This window comes from Palaemon carinicauda, chromosome 21 (genome assembly GCF_036898095.1).
Source record: "Palaemon carinicauda isolate YSFRI2023 chromosome 21, ASM3689809v2, whole genome shotgun sequence".
Classification (NCBI taxonomy): domain Eukaryota; kingdom Metazoa; phylum Arthropoda; class Malacostraca; order Decapoda; family Palaemonidae; genus Palaemon; species Palaemon carinicauda.
The window spans coordinates 121,370,172-121,390,778 of NC_090745.1; the positions used below are offsets into that span (position 1 = coordinate 121,370,172).

The window sequence follows — 20,607 nt, forward strand, 5'->3', positions numbered from 1 at the left end:
GTAGATGAGGAAGTTGCTGTTCCCCCTCCTACTGATATTCCCTTGAGGACTCTGTCAGATGGAGAGGAGCCTAAAGCTGCTTAGCCTCCTATGGACTTTAATTAAATCATGATGATATTTTTTAAGGATCTTTGTCCGGATCTTTTTGTAACTGCTGCTCCTCGTTCGCCTAAACGTCAGAGCTTACACTAGGCCTAGCTACTTCGAAGCCGTTGTTTTTAAGCTAGTGCTCTCTCGCTCTCCTAGAGAGCTTTACGTTGGCTAGGCGACTGGTTTTTCACCAGGAGGAGTTTGGGGGATACAGCCTTTGCTTTCCCTTCTTTTAAACTGGTTTATAGAGCGAGAGTCTGATATGACATGAGAGAAGTTCTCGGCTTGGGAGTTCATGCCTCTGCCCAGATAGACTTCTCAATTCTCGTAGACTCTCCCTGGCGCCTGGCCAGGAGACGCTCCAAGTTGTTTACAGGTCAACTTCACAGCTGTTTTCGAGCCTTTGAAGTTTTGCTGTACAATTATGTCATGCATAACAAGGCTTTCAGGGATGGTAAGCGGTACCGCCTCAGTCGCTAACCCCGTCTGTTGCCACACCTGCTCCCGTAGACCCTAAATGGGCTTTGCTGCAAGACGTGCAGTCCAAGCTTGCGTCCTTGATAGAGGACTTTAATGCGGAGAAGGTTGCTACCGAACCTTCTGGCCAACAACCTTCCAACCGGTCGGTTGTGCGCCCTGTTGACGCTGAGGTAACCTACTCGCGTCTGCCAGTTGAGGTGGTTCCTCCACCGATGCGACCCAGTGTGGGTTGCCAGCCGCACGTTGACGTTAAGCGACGCTCGGAGGTGGTTGTTGACGTTCAGGACGTTCAACAACCAGCAGAGGTGACTTGTTTTGACGCAGTGCGTCAACCTCAGCAACCCGGTATGGTGTTGACTGCACAACCCAGACGGTCTAGACAGTCTCGGGTTGACGCTGTGCTTCCTCGCGCACCCATGGTTGTTGACAGTTCACAGACTGTGCAGCAGTTCCATGATGTTGCGTCCGACTCCGTCACGCATCCACCAGTGCGACCGGACTCAGCGAGCCAGACGTTGCCGTTTCCTCATCAGTTTTCGGATGAGGAACCCTCTGATGAGGACGTTGCTGAACAACAAGACGATCAGCCCCCAGAATAGATCAAGCCCTGCTATCCATCCAGAAGATGCTGAAGAAGGAACGCTGCTCAGTCAGGCTGTGGATGAGTCTGGTAGGGACGCTGTCATCCGTGGAACAATTTGTGTCACTAGGAAGACTACATCTCCGTCCTCTTCAATACCATCTAGCTTTTCACTGGAAAAAGGACAAGACGCTAGAAGCGGTCTCGATCCCGGTTTCCGAAAAGATAAAGTCTTGTCTGACTTGGGGGAAGGACAATATCAACCTAAGAGAGGGTCTTCCCCTGGCTGTTCAGACTCCCAACCACGTTCTCTTCTCGGACGCATCGGACGTGAGCTGGGGCGCGACACTAGACGGTCGGGAATGCTCAGGACTGTGGAACTCGAGTCAGAGGAGCATGCATATCAACTGCAAGGAGCTGTTGGCAGTACATCTGGCCTTGAAAAGCTTCAAGTGTCTCCTTCGAGGCAAAGTGGTGGAAGTTAACTCGGACATCACCACGGCCTTGGCGTACATCTCCAAACAAGGAGGTACCCACTCACTGACGTTGTACGAGATCGCAAGGGACCTGGTCATCTGGTCAAAAGGTCAAGACATCTCCCTAGTAACGAGGTTCATCCAAGGCGACTTGAACGTCATGGCAGATTGTCTCAGTCGAAAAGGGCAAGTAATTCCAACCGAATGGACCCTCCACAAGGATGTGTGCAAGAGACTTTGGGACACTTGGGGTAAAACCATCCATAGATCTCTTTGCAACCTCGCTGACCAAGAGGCTTCCAATCTATTGCTCTCCAGTCCCGGACCCAGCAGCAATACATATAGATGCTTTCCTCCTAGATTGGTCACATCTGGATCTCTACGCATTCCCACTGTTCAAGATTGTCAACAAGGTACTGCAGAAGTTCGCCTCTCACGAAGGGACAAGGTTGACGTTAGTTGCTTCCCTCTGGCCCGCGAGAGAATGGTTCACCGAGATACTTCGATGGTTAGTAGATGTTCCCAGTAGTCTTCCTCTAAGGGTAGACCTTCTACGTCAGCCACACGTAAAGAAGGTACTCCAAAGCCTCCACGCTCTTCGTCTGAATGCCTTCAGACTATCGAAAGACTCGAGAGCTAGAGGCTTTTCGAAGGAAGCAGCCAGTGCGATTGCTAGAGCAAGGAGAGCTTCTTCCATTAGAGTCTACCAATCGAAGTGGGAAGTCTTCCGAGACTGGTGCAAGTCAGTTTCTGTATCCTCGACCAGTACCTCTGTAGCTCAAATAGCTGTTTTTCTCTTATACCTGAGAAAAGGACGATCCCTTTCAGCTCCCACTATCAAGGGCTACAGAAGCATGTTGGCATCGGTCTTCCGGCATAGAGGCTTAGATCTTTCCAAACATAAAGATCTGCAAGACCTCCTTAAGTCTTTTGAGACCTCCAAGGAGCGTCGTTTGGCTACCCCTGGATGGAATTTAGACGTGGTACTAAGATTCTTCATGTCAGACAGGTTGGAGCCGTTACAATCAGCCTCCCTGAAAGATCTCACTCTTAAGACTCTTTTCCTGGTATGCTTAGCCTCGGCTAAAAGAGTCAGTGAGATTCATGCCTTCAGCAAGAACATAGGATTTTCGTCAGAAAAAGCCACTTGTTCGCTACAACTTGGTTTTCTAGCCAAAAATGAGCTGCCTTCTCGGCCTTGGCCTAAATCTTTCGATATCCCCAGCTTATCGGAGATCGTAGGCAATGAACTAGAAAGAGTCTTATGCCCTGTGAGAGCTCTTAAGTTCTATTTAAAGCGTACTAAACCTTTACAAGGCCAATCTGTTCAGTTAAGAAACCATCCTTGCCTTTGTCAAAGAATGCTTGGTCAGACTTTATCAGATTGTTAATACGAGAAGCTCATTCACATCTGAGTGAGGAAGACCGAACTTTGCTTAAGGTGAAGACGCACGAAGTTAGAGCTGTAACAACTTCCGTGGCCTTTAAGCAAAATATATCTCTGCAAAGTATAATGGACGCAACCTATTGGAGAAGCAAGTCAGTGTTCGCGTCATTTTACTTGAAAGATGTCCAGTCTCTTTACAAGAACTGCTACACACTGGGACCATTCGTAGCAGCGAGTGCAGTAGTGGGTGAGGGCTCAACCACTACAATTCCCTAATTCCATACCCTTTTAATCTTTCTCTTGAAATGTTTTTATTGTTGTTTTTTGGGTTGTCCGGAAGGCTAAGAAGCCTTTCGCATCCTGGTTGATTTGGCGGGTGGTCAAAGTCATTTCTTGAGAGCGCCTAGATTAGGGGTTTTGATGAGGTCCTGTTGTATGGGTTGCAACCCTTGATACTTCAGATCCTAGGGGTTGATCAGCATCCTAAGAGGATCGCGAGGCTCCGTAAGGAAGACGTACTTAAAAGGCAGAGTAATTGTTCAAGTCGACTTCCTTACCAGGTACCTATTTATTTTGTTTTTGTTATTTTGATAACTTCTAAAATGAAATTAAAACTCTTAGCTCATAAAAGTGTAAACATATATTGCTGGTCTCTACCCACCCCCCTGGGTGTGAATCAGCTATATAATCACCGGCTAAGTTAAATATTGAAAAATGTTATTTTGATAATAAAATAAATTTTTGAATATACTTACCCGGTGATTATAAATTAAAGGACCCTCCCTTCCTCCCCAATAGAGACGCAGTGGGACGAGGAGAAAATTGAGTCTTTGTTTACATTGAGTACTGGGTATCTGGACGACAGATGGCGCTGTTGGGCACACCCGCAACCTGTGTAGCGATCGCTGGCGAGTTTTTACCGTAGAGTTGTCTGTCGGGCAACAGAGTTGCAGCTATATAATCACCGGGTAAGTATATTCAAAAATTCATTTTATTATCAAAATAACATTTTTGGGGCCTTGATGGATTTTCTAATGAAAATTAGGGCTTTCTATTTGGAGTAGTTTTACATCGCTGTATATTTTCTATTTTTAAAATACTTCATATAAAGCCCCAATGTTTGTCTGTTGTTTGAATTTTTGTTTATTTGAGATCATTTTTGTATTTACTGTTCTTTGCCACACTGGGAAATTTATAGAATTCAATTCCTTGATTGTTCTAATGTCATTGACTGGTATTTGCTACTTATGCTTTGATATCAAATCAAGAATATAAATTCTAAGGTATTGAATGCTCTCAATTGATTGCCTTTAGATACAAAGTGGTTCCCTTGATCTACTGACTTGACAACGTACAATAATGTGGTCACAAAATTAAGTAGCTTCCTCTTCTTGGCACTTGGGCATCAAAAGCCATTCATCGCAATATGATGAAAATTAATCAACCGTATTCGTACATTCACCATTTGGTATCATTTCAACCTTATAAAACCAATCACACCATTTTTGTACAATAACATTTAAATGTGAAGTCTCAAGCATTCTTACTGAAGGAAGTGTCATGTGTTTTTTAGTAGCAGCATGACTTGAAAAATCACGTCTTCAAAGGGATTCCAAGACAGTTACTGGAGACTTAAGTAATCACAAACACAAGGAAAAGATATTTTTAGTAATTTGCGGGGAAGATCCTTCAGAATGGGTTTAGCACATCAAAACCATGTAAGGGCTGTTGAAGTTATTCGAGTTACCGGAACTGTACTAATATTTCAGCTTTGTAAACTTGACTTTGATACTAACTCATTAAAAACAAAGTGTTTTTATGCCTATTTCTGCATAATAAATACAAAAAAATGATGGATAGAAATTATATATTGAGTAAAATAGGGAAAGTTATTAGTTTTTTTTTAATATTTGGTGTATTTTGCAGTTACTATGGGTTTCACAGACAGTGCAAGTGCGATTTTTTGCAATTATTCTGTAACGAACACTCGTATCAGTACGAGATTTTACTATAGTGTATTACACCCAGTAAGGAAATTTATTGGAGTATCATGAATCATTTATTGTAAATAATAAAGACTTTTGTACCCATACCAAGAGGCAAAACTCATTAGCCAAGCAAGAAAACGAACACCAGGTTTGAGGAGCTCCGCCTGCCTACAACCCCCTTCACCTCCAACCCGCATTTTCTTCCTCCCTTCTCCTTTCTTCCCTCACCTGCCCTACGTCTTTCCTTCTCTCTTTCTCTCTCTGAATGTTGCTTTGATTTAAACATATTTTTTTACGATTTTTTTTTCTATCAATCTAATAATTATTTACATAACCAATACCAGAGAGAGAGAGAGAGAGAGAGAGAGAGAGAGAGAGAGAGAGAGAGAGAGAGAGAGAGAGAGAGAGAGAGAGAGAGAGTGTGTGTGTGTGCAGTGCAGTGCAGTGCAGTGCAGTGAATAAAGCAGTCAGTCATCTGATAGGTAACAACCGATTGAATTGCTCCATATCTACAACAATAAATATTATAATTAGATAAGATAGATAGATAGATAGAGTGCTTTATATAAAAAAAAAATCATACAAAATAAGTTGCAACTTAAGCTACCTTCTCAGAAAGAGAGCATGAAGGGAAGGGAAAGAACGGAGAGGGATGGATGGCGTGGAGGTGGAGAGAGATAGCTTGAAGCAGGGGGAGAGCAGGTGAGGGATGAAAGGAGAGGGAGGGAGGGGGTGGAGGTAGAGGCTCTGTATATTATTGTTCGGTTTTGTGACTGGATGATTGAGATTTTGCCCTTTGGCATAGGGGCAAGTGTCTTTATAATTAATAATTAACGATTCATTATACCCCTATAAATTTCCTCACTGGGTGTATTACCCTATAGCAACATCTCGTATTGATACGACTGTTCGTTACAGAATAATTGCAAAAAATCGCACTTGCACTGCCTGTGAAACCCATAGTAGGTATGTGTAAAGTTGTGTTTACTTGTAATTTAATGTATTTATAAATTAATTTGAAGATGACTTACCTCTTGTTAAGGCTGCAATGCATTTAGTATTTTTATTGTAAGGTGAGAGAAGTATTTTACGAAATGATTTCTCAAAAACCAAGATTTTATCAGTTTTTATTTTGCCCAGAGTTGCTAGATTAGTGCAATTGTCATTTGTCTTTATTAGTCATCAAGCTCAGATAATCTCCCATTAACCCTTTGAGCATATATAACGTCTGGCGCCATTGGATTTATTTCCTACTCTCTTCGGTGCCATTGGATTTATTTTATGTCCAGTTATTGCTAGTTTATCTTATTTTTACTTATATGAAAATTTCATTAAACAGAAAATAATATACCCTATCATTGAAAAGGAAATTTATTCAGCAATAGAATGAAAAAAAATATTGTAAAGTTATATCTAGTATTTTGTGTTACGAGTCGAGTAAAATATCACAAAATGTCAAATGTTTTGGTGTGGCATTTGCACTTTAAAAGTGTTAGTTGCTTTTGAATAAATCATGAAGGTAGGAGACATCCATTTCCTTGAGATTTTAATTCCAATCATTTGTTTATTTCATAGATTTAGAAATCACAAAGTCATCAAGTGACTCGGAGGAAGACCAAGTTGTAAATACAGAGACAGCCAAGCAAGAAGTCGAAGACACACAGGAGGAGAATAAGAATTTGGTAAAAAAACTGTTCTCAAGTGATGGAGAAGGTGACAAGGTAAGGTTGAAGAAAATTTTGAGGAAGACAGTCGCAGTTTGACAAATTTACTGTATAAGAACAGGTTACATTCTAAGTAATTTTCAGTCAGCTGATCAAGAATTCCCACATCTATTTCTGTCTAATAAAAAGCTCTTGAAAGAAGTGTACTAATTTGTGTTCTGTTAACACTTATTCAAAACTTTTTATATATTGCGCATCCAGGATCTAGGGCACTTTAATGATGTTATACAGTAGTTTGAAATTTCTTATCTAAGGCACTTTTTAATGATATAGTTTGAAATTTCTTAATTAAGGCACTTTTTAATGATGTTATAGTTTGAAATTTCTTATTTAAGGCACTTTTTAATGATGTTATAGTTTTGATGGGAATAATTCTAGGGCATTTTAATGATGTTATAGTTTTAATGGGACGAATTCTAGGGCACTTTAATGATGTTTTAGTTTTCATGTCTTAAGTATTAGGTGGAGAATATTTTGCTTTTACGTTACAAAGAATTCGGGTCTGATCAACTTGGGGTTTTGCCTTTTCTTAGTTTGACGCCCATTTTTGGTACATACGTACTTATCTCTTCTTTTCCCTACCTGCTGTCTTACCTTGGCTTAAAGGCTATTCCTCTTTTCAATGGGCATTTCGGTGTAGTAATTCTTCAAATATTGATTGTTCCAACAGGCTCGCCGTCCCTTAGGGCAGATACGGAATACAGTGACTGCAAAGACACCCAGAGATCTTCTTCAAGCAAAGCATTGCAAGAATGTTGAAGTTGAATATAATAAAAACATTCGTAGCTTGCTTCCAGATCAAGAAAATGTGATACATTCTAAAACAGACTTTGTTGAAGATATCTGAAGTATAGTGGAGTGTACAATATGGATATTCACATGATAGTTTGTAAGGATTTTATTTTTTCAAGGAAAGCATTTAGTTTAAGTAATATTTTATATCCCCTCTTTACTTACAAGGAGGAAATTATATATATATATATTATTGGGAAGTCTGTAATGTCACAACATAGGTTAAGGTTACATCTTGTTTACTATCCCCAACTTTCTTGCATTGCTTTTGTACATTAATATACAGGGGGCTGGGAACCCCCTCTCCTGTATTATAATCCTGTGAGACATCAAAAATGTGGAGCTGGGGGGAGAGTGATTGCTCCCCGCACTCTAGTTTTGGGGTGTTTGAATGTGCGTGGATGTAGTATGATAGAGAGTAAAAGATGTGAGATTGGAAGTATGTTTAGGAATAGAAGGCTGGATATATTGGCTTTGTGTGAGGTGGTGTGAGGTTGAATGTCATGTTGAATGGAGTGTTACTTGAGGAGGTGGATCAATTCAAGTACTTGGGGTCTGTTGTTGCAGCAAATGGTGGAGTGGAAGCAGATGTGCGTCAGGGAGTTAATGAAGGATGCAGTGTTGGGAGCAGTTAAGAGAGTAGTAAAAAATAGAGGGTTGGGCATGAATGTAAAGAGAGTTCTGTATGAGGAAGTGATTGTACCAACTGTGATGTATGGATCGGAGTTGTGGGGAATGAAAGTGACGGAGAGACAGAAATTGAATGTGTTTGAGATGAAATGTCTAAGGAGTATGGCTGGTGTATCTCGAGTAGATAGGGTTAGGAACGAAGTAGTGAGGGTGAGAATGGGTGTAAGAAATGAGTCAGTAGCTAGAGTGGATATGAATATGTTGAGGTGGTTTGGCCATGTTGAGAGAATAGAAAATGGCTGTCTGCTAAAGAAGGTGATGAATGCAAGAGTTGATGGGAGAAGTACAAGAGGAATGCCAAGGTTTGGGTGGATGGTTGGAGTGAAGGAAGCTCTGGGTGATAGGAGGATAGATGTGAGAGGGGCAAGAGAGCGTGCTAGAAATAGGAATGAATGGCGAGCAATTGTGACGCAGTTCCAGTAGGCTCTGCTGCTTCCTCCGGTGCCTTGGAAGACCACAGAGGTAGGATCAGTAGGGGATTCAGCGTTTTGAAGCTTCATCTGTGGTGGATAACGGGGGAAGGTGGGCTGTGACACCCCTAGCAGTACCAGCCGAACTCAGTTGAGTCCCTTGTCAGGCTGGGAGGAATGTAGAGAGGAGAGGTTCCCTTTTCTGTTTCATTTGTTTGCTGTCGCCTACCCCCCAAATTGGGGAAAACGCCTTGATATATGTACAGTATATGTGTACTACTGTATAGCTATTCTGTTACTGGTGCCAATTATATACCAGAAATATCTCAAAGGTTAGTGCCTTACTTAATACACAACTTACATTCACAGGAATAAATATACTTTTGTGCCATACTTGCTCTGTTTTTCTAAGTTTTTATCACATTTTTCGTCTAGGTCATATTTCTGTCGTATTGTTTTGACATTCTTTGGCTTTTGGCAATTTTTATTTGTATTTTATTCTCAGGTTCAACCCTTTAAGGTTTTCAGGCAGTCCACAGCAACTTGCTTTCTGATCACTGAAGGACCCAGGTATTTTTTTTTTCCTTTTAGGGTTTGCTTTGTTTAATTTTCATAGTTTAAACTACTAAGCTGAAAGTAGCTAAATAAACTCAGATTGATGCATTGAAGGTCAATGTCAACTAAGGAATCTCAATTATTGGGAATAATATACTATGGTGTCCTTGATATCTATAAGGGTTAACTAAAACATCCGTGTACAATGGATGTACAAGTATATTGTATTTCAAATATTGTACAGGTTCAAGTAAGTTTCCCCTTTGGTAACTTTGTCATTATTGTAATAAAATTTCCTATCTGCTCCATTAACATAGATAACATATTTATTTGTATCCAAAACAGGGTACTCTAAAATATGTTAAGTTTAGAGTTTTTCCATACTTTAGATTAGTAATGAGATAATGTAAATTTCTAAAGCCGTTTTTACCTGTAACAAAGAATATGGCGAGCCACAATTTGATTTAGTCCTTTGCATAAATAACCTGGTTTTTAAATTTATATAAGTTTTATCTTCAAATATGGTACTGAACAACTTTACATGTTTTCACTAGTCAATATCCTATTTGTTAACTAGATGTTTCCAGATTTCTGCTTTTATATTCAACTTGCATAATGTAATTCTTGTACCTGCCACAATTACATTTAACTAGTATAATGTAATTTATTTATTACACTGGACAAGTTATATGACCAACATTAGTGAAAAGGATAAGAAGTTTATAAATTAGGTAGTTGGATAAACTTAATTTTATGCATTCATAAATACTAATGCAGTACAATGATTTGTTATGTTCGAGTACAAGTACTGGAAACTGACCATGATACAGCATTTCTGTACCGTAAAAGGAGTGTGTCTTGTAGAGTGTCTACAAAAATAACCTGATTTAAGTTTTAAAAGAAATTACGAGCTTTTGGGCCAAAACTTAGAAGATGAAGGGCGTATTCCTTTCTTTGCCGAGCGTTTCTTATCGTGGTCACGAGAATCTGACGATAGGGCTTCGTCTCCTTCCTGTGCTTGCGTTTTTAGAGATGCTTTTATGTTCAAGACCTGCAATTGACACATATTAGAGTTGTATAGGTATTATTTGCAATATTTTTTAGTAATGTAATATTAAAATAATGGTTAATATGAAAAATACAATTTCAAAACAATATTTTAACGTTTCTTCTGCCAGTTTGAAAAATTTCTATATGTACTGCATAGTAAATTTAAAAAACCTAACTGAATTTAGGTTACCTATGAGAATAGTAATAAACAAGTTCATTTACTCGCACAGCAAATTTCTTGTAATTAATCAAGGGACTGTACTAAATAGAAAATTTCAACATAACCCTCTAGACCTTTATCAGGAGTGAAACACCACCAGTCCTCCAGAAATAGGGCAAGACAGCTGACTGACTATATCCTTTGTTCCATTGTGCAAATGCATCGTGTAAACCAGAAACATGATTTCTAGTGTTTCCATATCAGTGTGTAACGTGCTGATCTTTGATAATTTTTTTTTCAACCTTCTGTTCTATCGTTACCTTAGCGTTTTTATTGCTCAAAGGAAACCAGAAATTTGTTCCTATTCATGTATGCATTGTTTATATGCAACTGTATTTTGTGGTATTTCTGTGTCTACTACATCTCACTTCTCATGTTGTGGGTTTTTGCAGACAAGTGCATTTGGTGTTGTGAATCTATACCACTGAAGACCCATGGGTAAACCTTGCTCAAGGCATTAGGAAGCTGCTGAAGTACCTAACTCTACACAAGGAATTGATATGTAAGGCTTGTACTTCTCTATGCAGGGACCCCATTGACCGAGTGCTGTGAGCTGCATAGTAAGTGTGCTCCAGGAAATACACGTAGTGTACGAGAGCTTCAATTTGCATTTGTGATTTTGTTTTATACAGAAAAACACAAAATTTCTGACGTGTCTTCAGACTTGTTAGGAGGTTCAACTCTACTATTGTCTTTTAAACATTCCATTTATGATCGCAGTTCCTCTGACTATGTTGCCAAGGTAGAAGACTTGCAGACCTCCACAAACTTAGCATCACCGAGTTGGTTTCCATAGCACTCCACATCACAGTTTTGATTCCCCCCCCCCCCCCTTCTCAGTCTTCCTGGCAAGAAAATTATGAGCTTTTTTGCAAGCTTGCTTAGATGGGAGGTAGAGACACTCCTTCCTAACCGAGCATGATCCACTCTCAACAGCGTCAGTCTCTCCAGGGTCTCGGCTATCATCCTATCTTCTGAGTGAGCCATTATTTTGTGCTTGTGGAGTAGAAGAAATTAGAAGGAAGTGATGTTCACTTTACAAGAGCAAAATTGGGTTGCTCTTTGTGAGATGTAGTTAGTTAGGATAGGTTCAACTTTCTTATTAGTCATATTGATTTTCTTCAAGGGGAACAGTTTACAGTACCTTTGTCTGAAATACTTTTTAGCATTACCTTACTAGGAGAACGCCAGTTGGGAAGTGAACATGGCTCTTAATCCTATGGTAAGCTAAGGATATGGAGGTCACAGGGAGCATAGCTACTCCCCCATGGGTAGGGACGTGGTTCCAAGGTTAGGTGGTTTCCTACTGTTTGCTTCCTTTTAAAATGGGCTTTCAGTACACTTGTATGTTAAAACTTAAACATTTTATATCTATAAATACACCAGGATCACTTATTTTCTTCATTATGAATATTGTGCTAATGTAATTATTTACCCACCAACTGAAGTTCTGGTTCATGCAGTCCTGTTGGCAAGCTGCTCAGCTTCAAATTGACAAGAAAACAAGGCCTGCTGGGGAAAGCTACAGAATGAAAGTGAAAAGGTCTTCACTCGACAAGATGACACCAAGTGCTAACCTGCAATCAGCCAACTGGTGGAGCCTTGGCTATTCTTGGGCAACCCGTAGAAAGGTTCGAGCCAGTCCCAATAATCTTTCAAACTAACAGCATGGTTTCCCTCTCCCATAAAGTTTGGTCCAAAGCTAGCCCATTTCCATAAGGATGAGTAGTGTGATTCCTGCTACTTTAGAGGAAGAGGCGAGAAAAATTCTCTTCCCTACCAAAGTTAGGAGGGATTAACATAGGCCAAGGCTCTCCAGCATCTCGGGAGTCTTATCAGTGGAGCAACCTTCCTCAAAGAGAAGCAAGCTGTCTAGTAATGCTCAAGACTTCTTGATTTACCCTTTGGGCTGGATGGCTAAAGGCCCCTCTAGTGATTTGTCCTCCTCAAGCATATTAGACAGACTCACTGGTTAAAGGCAGTTGAAAGGATAGACAGCAGAGGGACATGTGTTCCAATCCTTCACCCCAGAGATGTCCCCCTGATCCTGTGTCTTATATCTATATGACCAGTCCTCCAGATTCTCTGAGCATTCATGAATATGGTGACCCAGTCTCACATGAAGTCTTTTAAGGGATAGTGGGATGAGCCCACGTTTACATTAGTGACTTGCGAGCAGTTTGAGATAAGACAATCACTGCTGTAAGAACTTAGGAATCAGAATGTCACTATGAGTAGGGCGTTGTCTCTGATCAGCGATTTCAGCTTAACGTGGGCTAAGTTTGTTACAGGAGTCAAGGAAGTGCTGGATGATATAAGACAGGGACACTGCTGGGGGGTTCAATGGCTGCATGAGCTCTCCTCACTTGTTCCCTTTGCTAGATCACAGGTCCGTAAAGTTTTACAAGATCATAGGCTGCAGCTTTCTCTGGAGGAAGCCTTCAGTGTCCACATAGGACACTACTTTGGATCTTCATTCATCCTCCAAGTTGAGTCTCTCCACAAGAGTAGGATACATGGAAAGATTCTTTAGGGAATCGGTTGTCCTCCTAAATTGGCCTGAGTTAAACTCATGCCTATGGCAACACAAATGTTTTTCTTCTTGAATAGTCTCAATAATTATTCAGTCCACTTATTTGGAATAGGATATATTGAAAAAATGTTTTTATATCAGCATGTTTCTCACTATACAAACCCATTAATCACAGGTCTGGACAGACAACGAAAATTTGTTTGTCTTTCTCTGGATGGAACTGGCAGGGTTTCATACCATGTAAAGACAACTTTAATTAAATGGTTTGTTGGAAAAATTTATGTTTCAGTATAAAAACTTATCTTTAAATTTAAAGCCTACAACAATCTACCATTCTAAAACTTATTTTATAGGCAGTAGATAAGAAATGGCAGGATGAAGACCTGAAGACACCCAAAGAAATCATGTCAAGTAAGGATAAAAGAAAACCTAGACATAGAGGTCAGGAAGAAAGTACAGTATATGACAGAAGAGAATGGAAAAACTCCTTTCACATGAAATCCATAAGGGAGAAGTCGATTTAAAAACATCTATGATATGTAAAGTTCAACAAATCATGCTTTTTTCCATGAGCTTCAAGGATGTGACCCAAGGAGTGAACCGAGAAATTAACTGCTTTGGAAAGCGTCTATACGCTGACAAGTGATAAAACCGTGAGATATGTCTGTGAAAGAATACCCAATTAACATGTTGGAACACATTTATCTTAGGTCTAAGTTGGGAGAAAAAATTAATACTTAATTTGAGACCACAGAATCATGGCTTAACCTAAGAATAAATTTTGAATAAGATGTGCTAATTGGAGCAAAGTAAAAAGTTTTTTGCCAAGGCAAGAGGAGACTTGATGGGATCACAAGACAAAGCAATGAAGCTGCAAAGAACCATTGGTATCAAGTAAGGATTGCCCCATATGAATTAGAGGGAAAAGCCAAAGGTTAAGGGTAATGAACAGAATGTTCAAGAAACAGTAGCATTCTGAAAAAAGAAGGGATGATGTCAGCAAAGGCCAATTCTCATCACAGCTTAGCCAACTTTTTGTTCTGAGTCCTCTGGTTTTAATCAACAAGCATAATTTCACTGATAATTAATTATTCCTATGAAAATAAAAACCATGGTCTTATAAATAGAAATATTGCAGGAAGTACAGTCATTAATTGGTGGTGTTAGTTACTGCCCCACCCACATTATATAAACTAGTTACTTCCTTTGGCCTCTGATTGATGTAGAGGTCTTGCCTGACTACATTTGAAACTACCTGGTTTATTAAAGCACTTTGTTGACTACAACCTACTTGAGACACCTGACACTTACAGTGTTATGCATGGGTGTTCTCTTTTGGCTTCAGTCTAAGAGGCTTTGCAAATGGTGGTCATGATTGCAGAAAACCAGGTGCACTTAAGTTAGTTTCCCCCAGTGAGACAGATGCTGCTATGTCATGCTGTAAACATGAGCCTCTAACTGTTGTCATTCGGGTAGAAGCACAATCGTTTCTTCTACCAAAACACCGACTAATTTATCAGCTATTCTCAATCTCGTTCTTGGACATTGCTAACGTTGCAAAACCTTTTGGTACGAGAAAGTTGAAAAAACCACTGGTGTGTGTCTTCCTCATCCTCTAATTTTGCTTGATTGTTCGGTAGCGACATAGGATGGCAGTGGGAAACACTCCTCTATGCATCCACATACTCCCATATATAAAAGACCACTAGGGTCTATCAAGTTGTGTAAAAACCTTAAAGGTTGACCTAAAAAAATACCAGCAATTCTACAGAATCATAAATGCAACAGATACTATTCTAAAAGTAGAATGAAAAAAAATTTAGGCATCGGTGTAGATGGGCATAACTAAATTTCCTTGAAATTATGATAATTACCAGATATATCTTGACGACAGTAAAATTAGTTACCAAAGTGAAAATGCATGACGAATAAAATGACGAGAAAATGCATAATGAATAAAGTAATTGCCAAGAACTTTCCCAACATAGAAAAAAAACCAAAGTATCTAGTAGCTTTATGGTGAAGGATTTTCTCGAAAAGCAAATAATTTTAATGCAACTGAAAACTTTATTATCACAAACTAGTTCCAAAAAGCAAATAATTTTAATGCAACGGAAAACTTTATAATCACAAACTAGTTCCAAACAGATCTTTCTCTTAGCGAGTTGGTTAAATTGATGTTTCTTAGGCTTTGTTAATTACTTCTTTAGTCTAATCTATTTACGTTTATTAACAGTAGTGTTAAATCATCACTGGATTTTAAGACCCTCTCCCTTATATTCTACTTGCTGCCTCAGCAAATTCAGAAGAGTAGTACTCATTAAGCTTCTTATGATCCACTACATTACTTTGAGAAACTTCCTTCACCCTCTTCGCTTTCTGTGGAATGCATGAACTGATTAGGCAACGAATCATTATAAAAAATGTTATGGCTTCCCATTGGAATAGGATCAGATGCACAAGCTTCTCTGGCAGACAGAACTTTGCGAGATCTCAAAGTATTGTATTTTAGATAAAATGACTGTATATTTAGCCTCCTTTATCAGAGTATAAATGCTTATTTACTTACGATACTAAAACACAATGCTATAAATTAAGGAAATGTTAATTCTTATATCTACTCGCCTTGCTAAAATTTAGCACTTTGACTAAAAGTGTTTCTTAGATCAAGATTAACACCTACAGCCTAGGGAAGAGACAGGTCTGTGCCAGACTGGGAAGCTAAATCTCAGTCATTGGTAAACTGAAAACTTTCAATAGTACTAAAACTTATACAATAATACTTTACCTCTGTCTCTAAGGAATTTCTGTGCTTAAGATGAGCATCTTTATCTGAATTGGCTCTTGTAATGAGTTGGTCAATGTTTGATAGCATGGTGTCACATGTATCACACCAAGACTGTAAGAAATATTAAAAGTTATCTATAAAATAAAATATGAGTGTCATTCACAACAGAACCAATGGTAACATTATTAACAAAATACAAGTTATGACAATGTTGCTCAAAAATTAGATTGTTATTTGCACATTAAAATGGTAGATAAACTGAATTTTACATAAAAAGTAATACCACACTGACCTGTAGAGTATTTATTATATTTGGCAAATCTTCAGGCTTAATATCACGGCCGATAGCATAATCTAGTTCAAGAATACCATTCTTTTGATCAAGTTTTCCATGAATAATATCTGGAAAAAAATTTAGTAGTTACTAAAAGATTTAGTCTTTGCATACAAATACAACAGGAGGTGACATGGCTTAGTAAGAATTGAAGGTTGTGAAAATTTATTCTTGCTCAGACCTGTTTTTACATTCTGAACAATAATAGCAAAGCTATCTCAATCTTTCTGGAATCAATGTATCTTTGACAAAAATTGGTACAACAGATGGGTCCACTGACTTCTTTTATAATTAATAATGTATATATATATTTTATCTTTGATAGCATTGAGGAAATGAAGATACTGCCTAACTACTCATGAATAAAAACATCCCCTTAGTAAAGACAGCAAAGAATTATAATGGTTACATATGGACTGTAATACTCTGTGGTGTAGAAACGTGCACTGACAAAGACTTAAGATATTTTGAATAAGTACAACCCTATTATATTAAAACTCTTGGCTAGTGTACAATGTTAGAACATTTTGTCAACAAGGAATTGATGGAGAGGAAAAATGGCCAAGAATTCTCAAATTGAGACTGTTTGGTCACGTGATGAGAAGGGACGAGGAACAGTTAGTAAACTGTTAACATGGTAGCAGTAGCACAAAGATCTGTAGGAAGACCCAGGAAATAAATGGAAGAAGAGATGAAGACTCTTTCTTATGGGTGTTCATGATAAAGAGAATGGAGAGAACTTCTTTCCTGTCTTCATAAAGGAAAGATCTAAATAAAAATGTTCTTGAAGATATGGTTCTACTTGACTGGAAAAAAATGCAATTTGATTGTCAGAAAAAAATAAGAGAATCTCAGAATTTAAATGCTCCATGAAATGCACTCTTAAAGCCTGTTGTATGCTTGCCTCAATGAATCTTTAATATGCTCAATGGAGCCATTATAAGAGACCAGTTAACTAAAGACTTACACCTAACTTTGTGAGAGCCACTTTTATTATTACTAACTAAGCTACAACCCTAGTTGGAAAGCAGGATGCTACAAGCCCCAGGCCTCCAACAAGGAGAAATAGCACTGTAGGGAAAGGAATTAAACTGTAAGAGAAGTAATGAAAAGAAAAATTTATGAGCAGCAACATTATAACAGCTGTCATAATAAACTACGAAGAGAGAATGTCAGCCTGTTTAACGTAAAACCCTTCGCTGCAAGTTTGAATTTTTGAAGTTCTACCGACTCAACTACCCAGTAAGGAAGATCATTCCACAACCTGGTCACAGTTGGAAGAAAACTTCTAGAATACTGTAATATTAAGCCTCATGATGGAGAAGCATGACTTAGCATTAACTGCATACCTAGTGTTAAGAACAAGATGATACTGTCCAAGAAGACCTGAATGTAAAGGATGGTCAGAATTATAAAAAATCTTATGCAACATGCATAATAAACTAATTAAACGATGGTGCCAGAGATTAATATCTAGATAAGACATAGAAATTTTAATAGAATGAAAGAATTGAAATACTTCTTCAAAATAGATTGATCACTGAAAAACTTACTTTCTCAATAAACCAATTTTTTGTGCAATTGAAGAAGGGATAGACCTAATGTATTTCTCAAAAGTAAATTTGCTGTCGAGAATTGCACCTAAAATTTTAAGTCAAATGTTAAATAAACATTATCAATGCTGAGATCTGGATGTTGAAGATCTGTCCTCGACCTACTTGCAATCCTAATTTGAGTTTTGTAAGGATTCGACATCGTGCTTCATAATTTGCAGCCATCCCAGATCTACATTCAGGAGATGCATGTTCAGTCTCGAGGATTTAAAACAGGCTCTTTAATTATAATGTCATTGTAAGAGTCTGTGATATGCCTGGAAGAGGTATGAACAAAGGTTCACATAAGGATGACAATATCATGTGTACGTTTAAAGGCTTTTGTCATTTAGGTACAGAATTGCTTGCAACTTGAAAGCTGTCACAGAAACATTGGAATATTAACAGAATAATAAGTGACTAAAATACTACGTTTCATTCAACAGGTATTTTTATGTCCTCCTACTGTGCTTAAATGTCTTAAGTGACACTTTGCCCCCTAGATGCAATCACTTCTTATCCTCCTCCTCAAAACCTTAAGTACTTTTAACACTCAATCAAAACTGTTAACAGGACAAAACCTATTATAAGATTTATGATCTTATGAATGCAATATAGATTTAGCGACGATAAAACATTCAGAGCTGTTGACAGATTTCCATAGTTGTCTACATTAAAAAAAAAAAACTATACTAGTAATGAAAATGGATCATCAATTATGAAAAACAACAGATACCAGTGCTATTTTGACTCAAACGACCCTCAAAACGTGTACATAAATATGTGATGATAAAAGCATTTAAAAGTTTAATTAGTTGGAACCCTTAGGAGAGGGGAAGAAACCAAAATGAAAGGATCGAGTAAATAGAAAGACTTATTTGTTAAATAACAACAAAGAAACTAGGATCCAAGGGATCACTAGAAAGAAAAACTACCATTGTTTATGGTGTGCAAATTAAAGTACAATGTAATCGGTAGGCACGAAGCCATAAAAAATGGAAGAGATAATTAACAACATCACGCACTTGATTGCCCCAAAAATACCCCATGAATGCTACTAATTTTCTATTATAATCTCATTGACTTCATCGTATAGTATATACGTACATACTGTACACTAGTAAAATAGTGTCTGGCACTAGTATATACTGTAAACTAGTAAAACAGTATCTGGCATTGTGTGCAAGAAAATTATATATAGTACGTGCAGCTTATCAGCGAATGCACGACCCTTACCACTTCAGGTGTTAGGTCTTTCAACACCGATTTCTGGTGACATGGTTAATTTACATACCTGTATACATGGCTTCAATTATTAAATCTTCTAATTCCCTGTTGGATGTGAGACCCAGTTGATTCCCAAGTGTCACAAGAGGAATTCGCTTCTGGCCTGTTGCCATGGAAACTATCGTTAGATGCCTTAACTTGGTTAACATTACTGACGACAGTGGTGGAAACTTGGCGGATTCTTTAACGTAGTCTCCATACACACCGTAAGCAAATAGTTGAAGTAATTCATAATATCCTGCATGTTGGGGATCATTTTTTAGCTGAAAGAGAAAGGTCATTAATTACATTGATTTACTTCAACCAAAAAAACAATTACATTTTTACAGAATTTTGTATTTTTCCTAACTACAGAAGGTCCTTAACTTACAAACATTTGGAGATAAAAAAACAAATCCAACTAAAAAAACAAAGATAACGAGATTCTGTAATAAAGCAATATTCTTTCATTTAATACAGTTAGCAAAACAACATTTGTAATAACCTGACATCAATTTCACATGAAACTTAACTATTTGTTTACTTTTACAGCTGGAAATCATAATCAATGGATTCAGGTAAGGCCTATCCTAGTACAAAATCTAACAAAATTGTCCTTGCAAACAATTTGACTTACAAAGATCTTGGAACCAATTAAGTTTGTAAGTTGACTACCTTCTGTACTGTATAAAAACCACAGTCGAAGGAGTATGTTTTCAGCACAGCTGGATCTCGCAAGCTAAAATATAACAAGGTGTCGGTAGTTACTGGCGAGGAACCCCGCTCCCCTGCCAGATCACTAAGCAGCCACTTCGACCTGACTTTTGGAGTGAATCCACTTGAACTCTGCAACCACTCCAAATTTTGATGGAAGACGCCAGGAGGTTTTGGAACTCTTCAATTGTGCCACGGCACCCTGAGACAGATTATAGGCATGCCCCTAAGAAGGTTTAGCATAGAGTACGTAGTTTACTGTTCAAGTTGAAAAATCCTAGAAATTTATGATGTCCAGCTTTATTCTGACAATTCTATGAGTACTAGTAGTGCTCTTCAATAATTTATTCACCTTCATGGCACTGGTGACAATATTACAAATTTTAAAATTTGTATTTTTCCTGTGGCCACAGGGGCATAACAACCATTAGAATATCATAAAAGTATCCCTGCATGTGATGAGAGGCAATTAAAACGTACAGGATGAGGGAACTGGGAATCCCCTCTCTTGTATAGTTACTTCCTGTGAGATATCAAAGAAGAAGAGCTGAGGGAGAGTGACAGCTCCCCACACTCTAGTTTTGGGGTGTATGAATGTGCGTGGATGTAGTACGATTGAGTAAAAGATGTGAGATTGGAGGTATGTTTTGGAATAGAAGGATGGATGTATTGGCCTTGTGTGAGACAAAGATAAAAGGGAAGTGTGAAGTGATATTTGGTGAAGCGACACGTAGAGTGTCTAGGATTGAAAGGGGAAGGGGAAAAGGAAGACAAGGTGCGGCTTTATTGCTGAGTGAATGGATGACAGATAAAGTAGTGGAATGGCAGGTGGTATCATCTATGTTAATGTGGGCAAGGGTTAGGTTGGCCAGGGAATGTTGGGCTTATATTAGTGCGCATGGGTCAGGTTGTGAGAAAAGTAAATAGCGGAATGAATT

General features: G+C 38.5%; 2 protein-coding genes across 4 annotated transcripts in view; one reads left to right on the forward strand and one right to left on the reverse strand.

The window, feature by feature from the left end:
• Nucleotides 1–8,769, forward strand: part of LOC137615452 (cell division cycle-associated protein 3-like) — a 310,532-nt gene extending 301,763 nt beyond the window's left edge. For both annotated transcript variants that reach the window (XM_068345333.1, XM_068345332.1), the window contains exons 5-6: nucleotides 6,577–6,722; nucleotides 7,396–8,769. In XM_068345333.1, the coding sequence (XP_068201434.1) occupies nucleotides 6,577–6,722; nucleotides 7,396–7,572 (323 nt within the window). In that variant the 3' untranslated portion in view covers nucleotides 7,573–8,769. The remainder of the gene's footprint in view (nucleotides 1–6,576; nucleotides 6,723–7,395) is intronic.
• Nucleotides 8,770–9,678: 909 nt separating this feature from the next.
• The window catches only part of LOC137615451 (COP9 signalosome complex subunit 7b-like), a 35,477-nt gene continuing 24,548 nt past the window's right edge, over nucleotides 9,679–20,607 (reverse strand). Inside the window, exons 4-7 of one of the 2 annotated variants that reach the window (XM_068345330.1) lie at nucleotides 18,984–19,239; nucleotides 16,056–16,165; nucleotides 15,764–15,874; nucleotides 9,679–10,223 (exon numbers count right to left, since the gene is read on the reverse strand). In XM_068345330.1, coding sequence (XP_068201431.1) covers nucleotides 10,077–10,223; nucleotides 15,764–15,874; nucleotides 16,056–16,165; nucleotides 18,984–19,239 — 624 coding nt within the window. In that variant the 3' untranslated portion in view covers nucleotides 9,679–10,076. Of the gene's footprint in view, nucleotides 10,224–15,081; nucleotides 15,355–15,763; nucleotides 15,875–16,055; nucleotides 16,166–18,983; nucleotides 19,240–20,607 lie in introns of those variants that run through there. The other variant, XM_068345331.1, reaches the window with a different exon arrangement.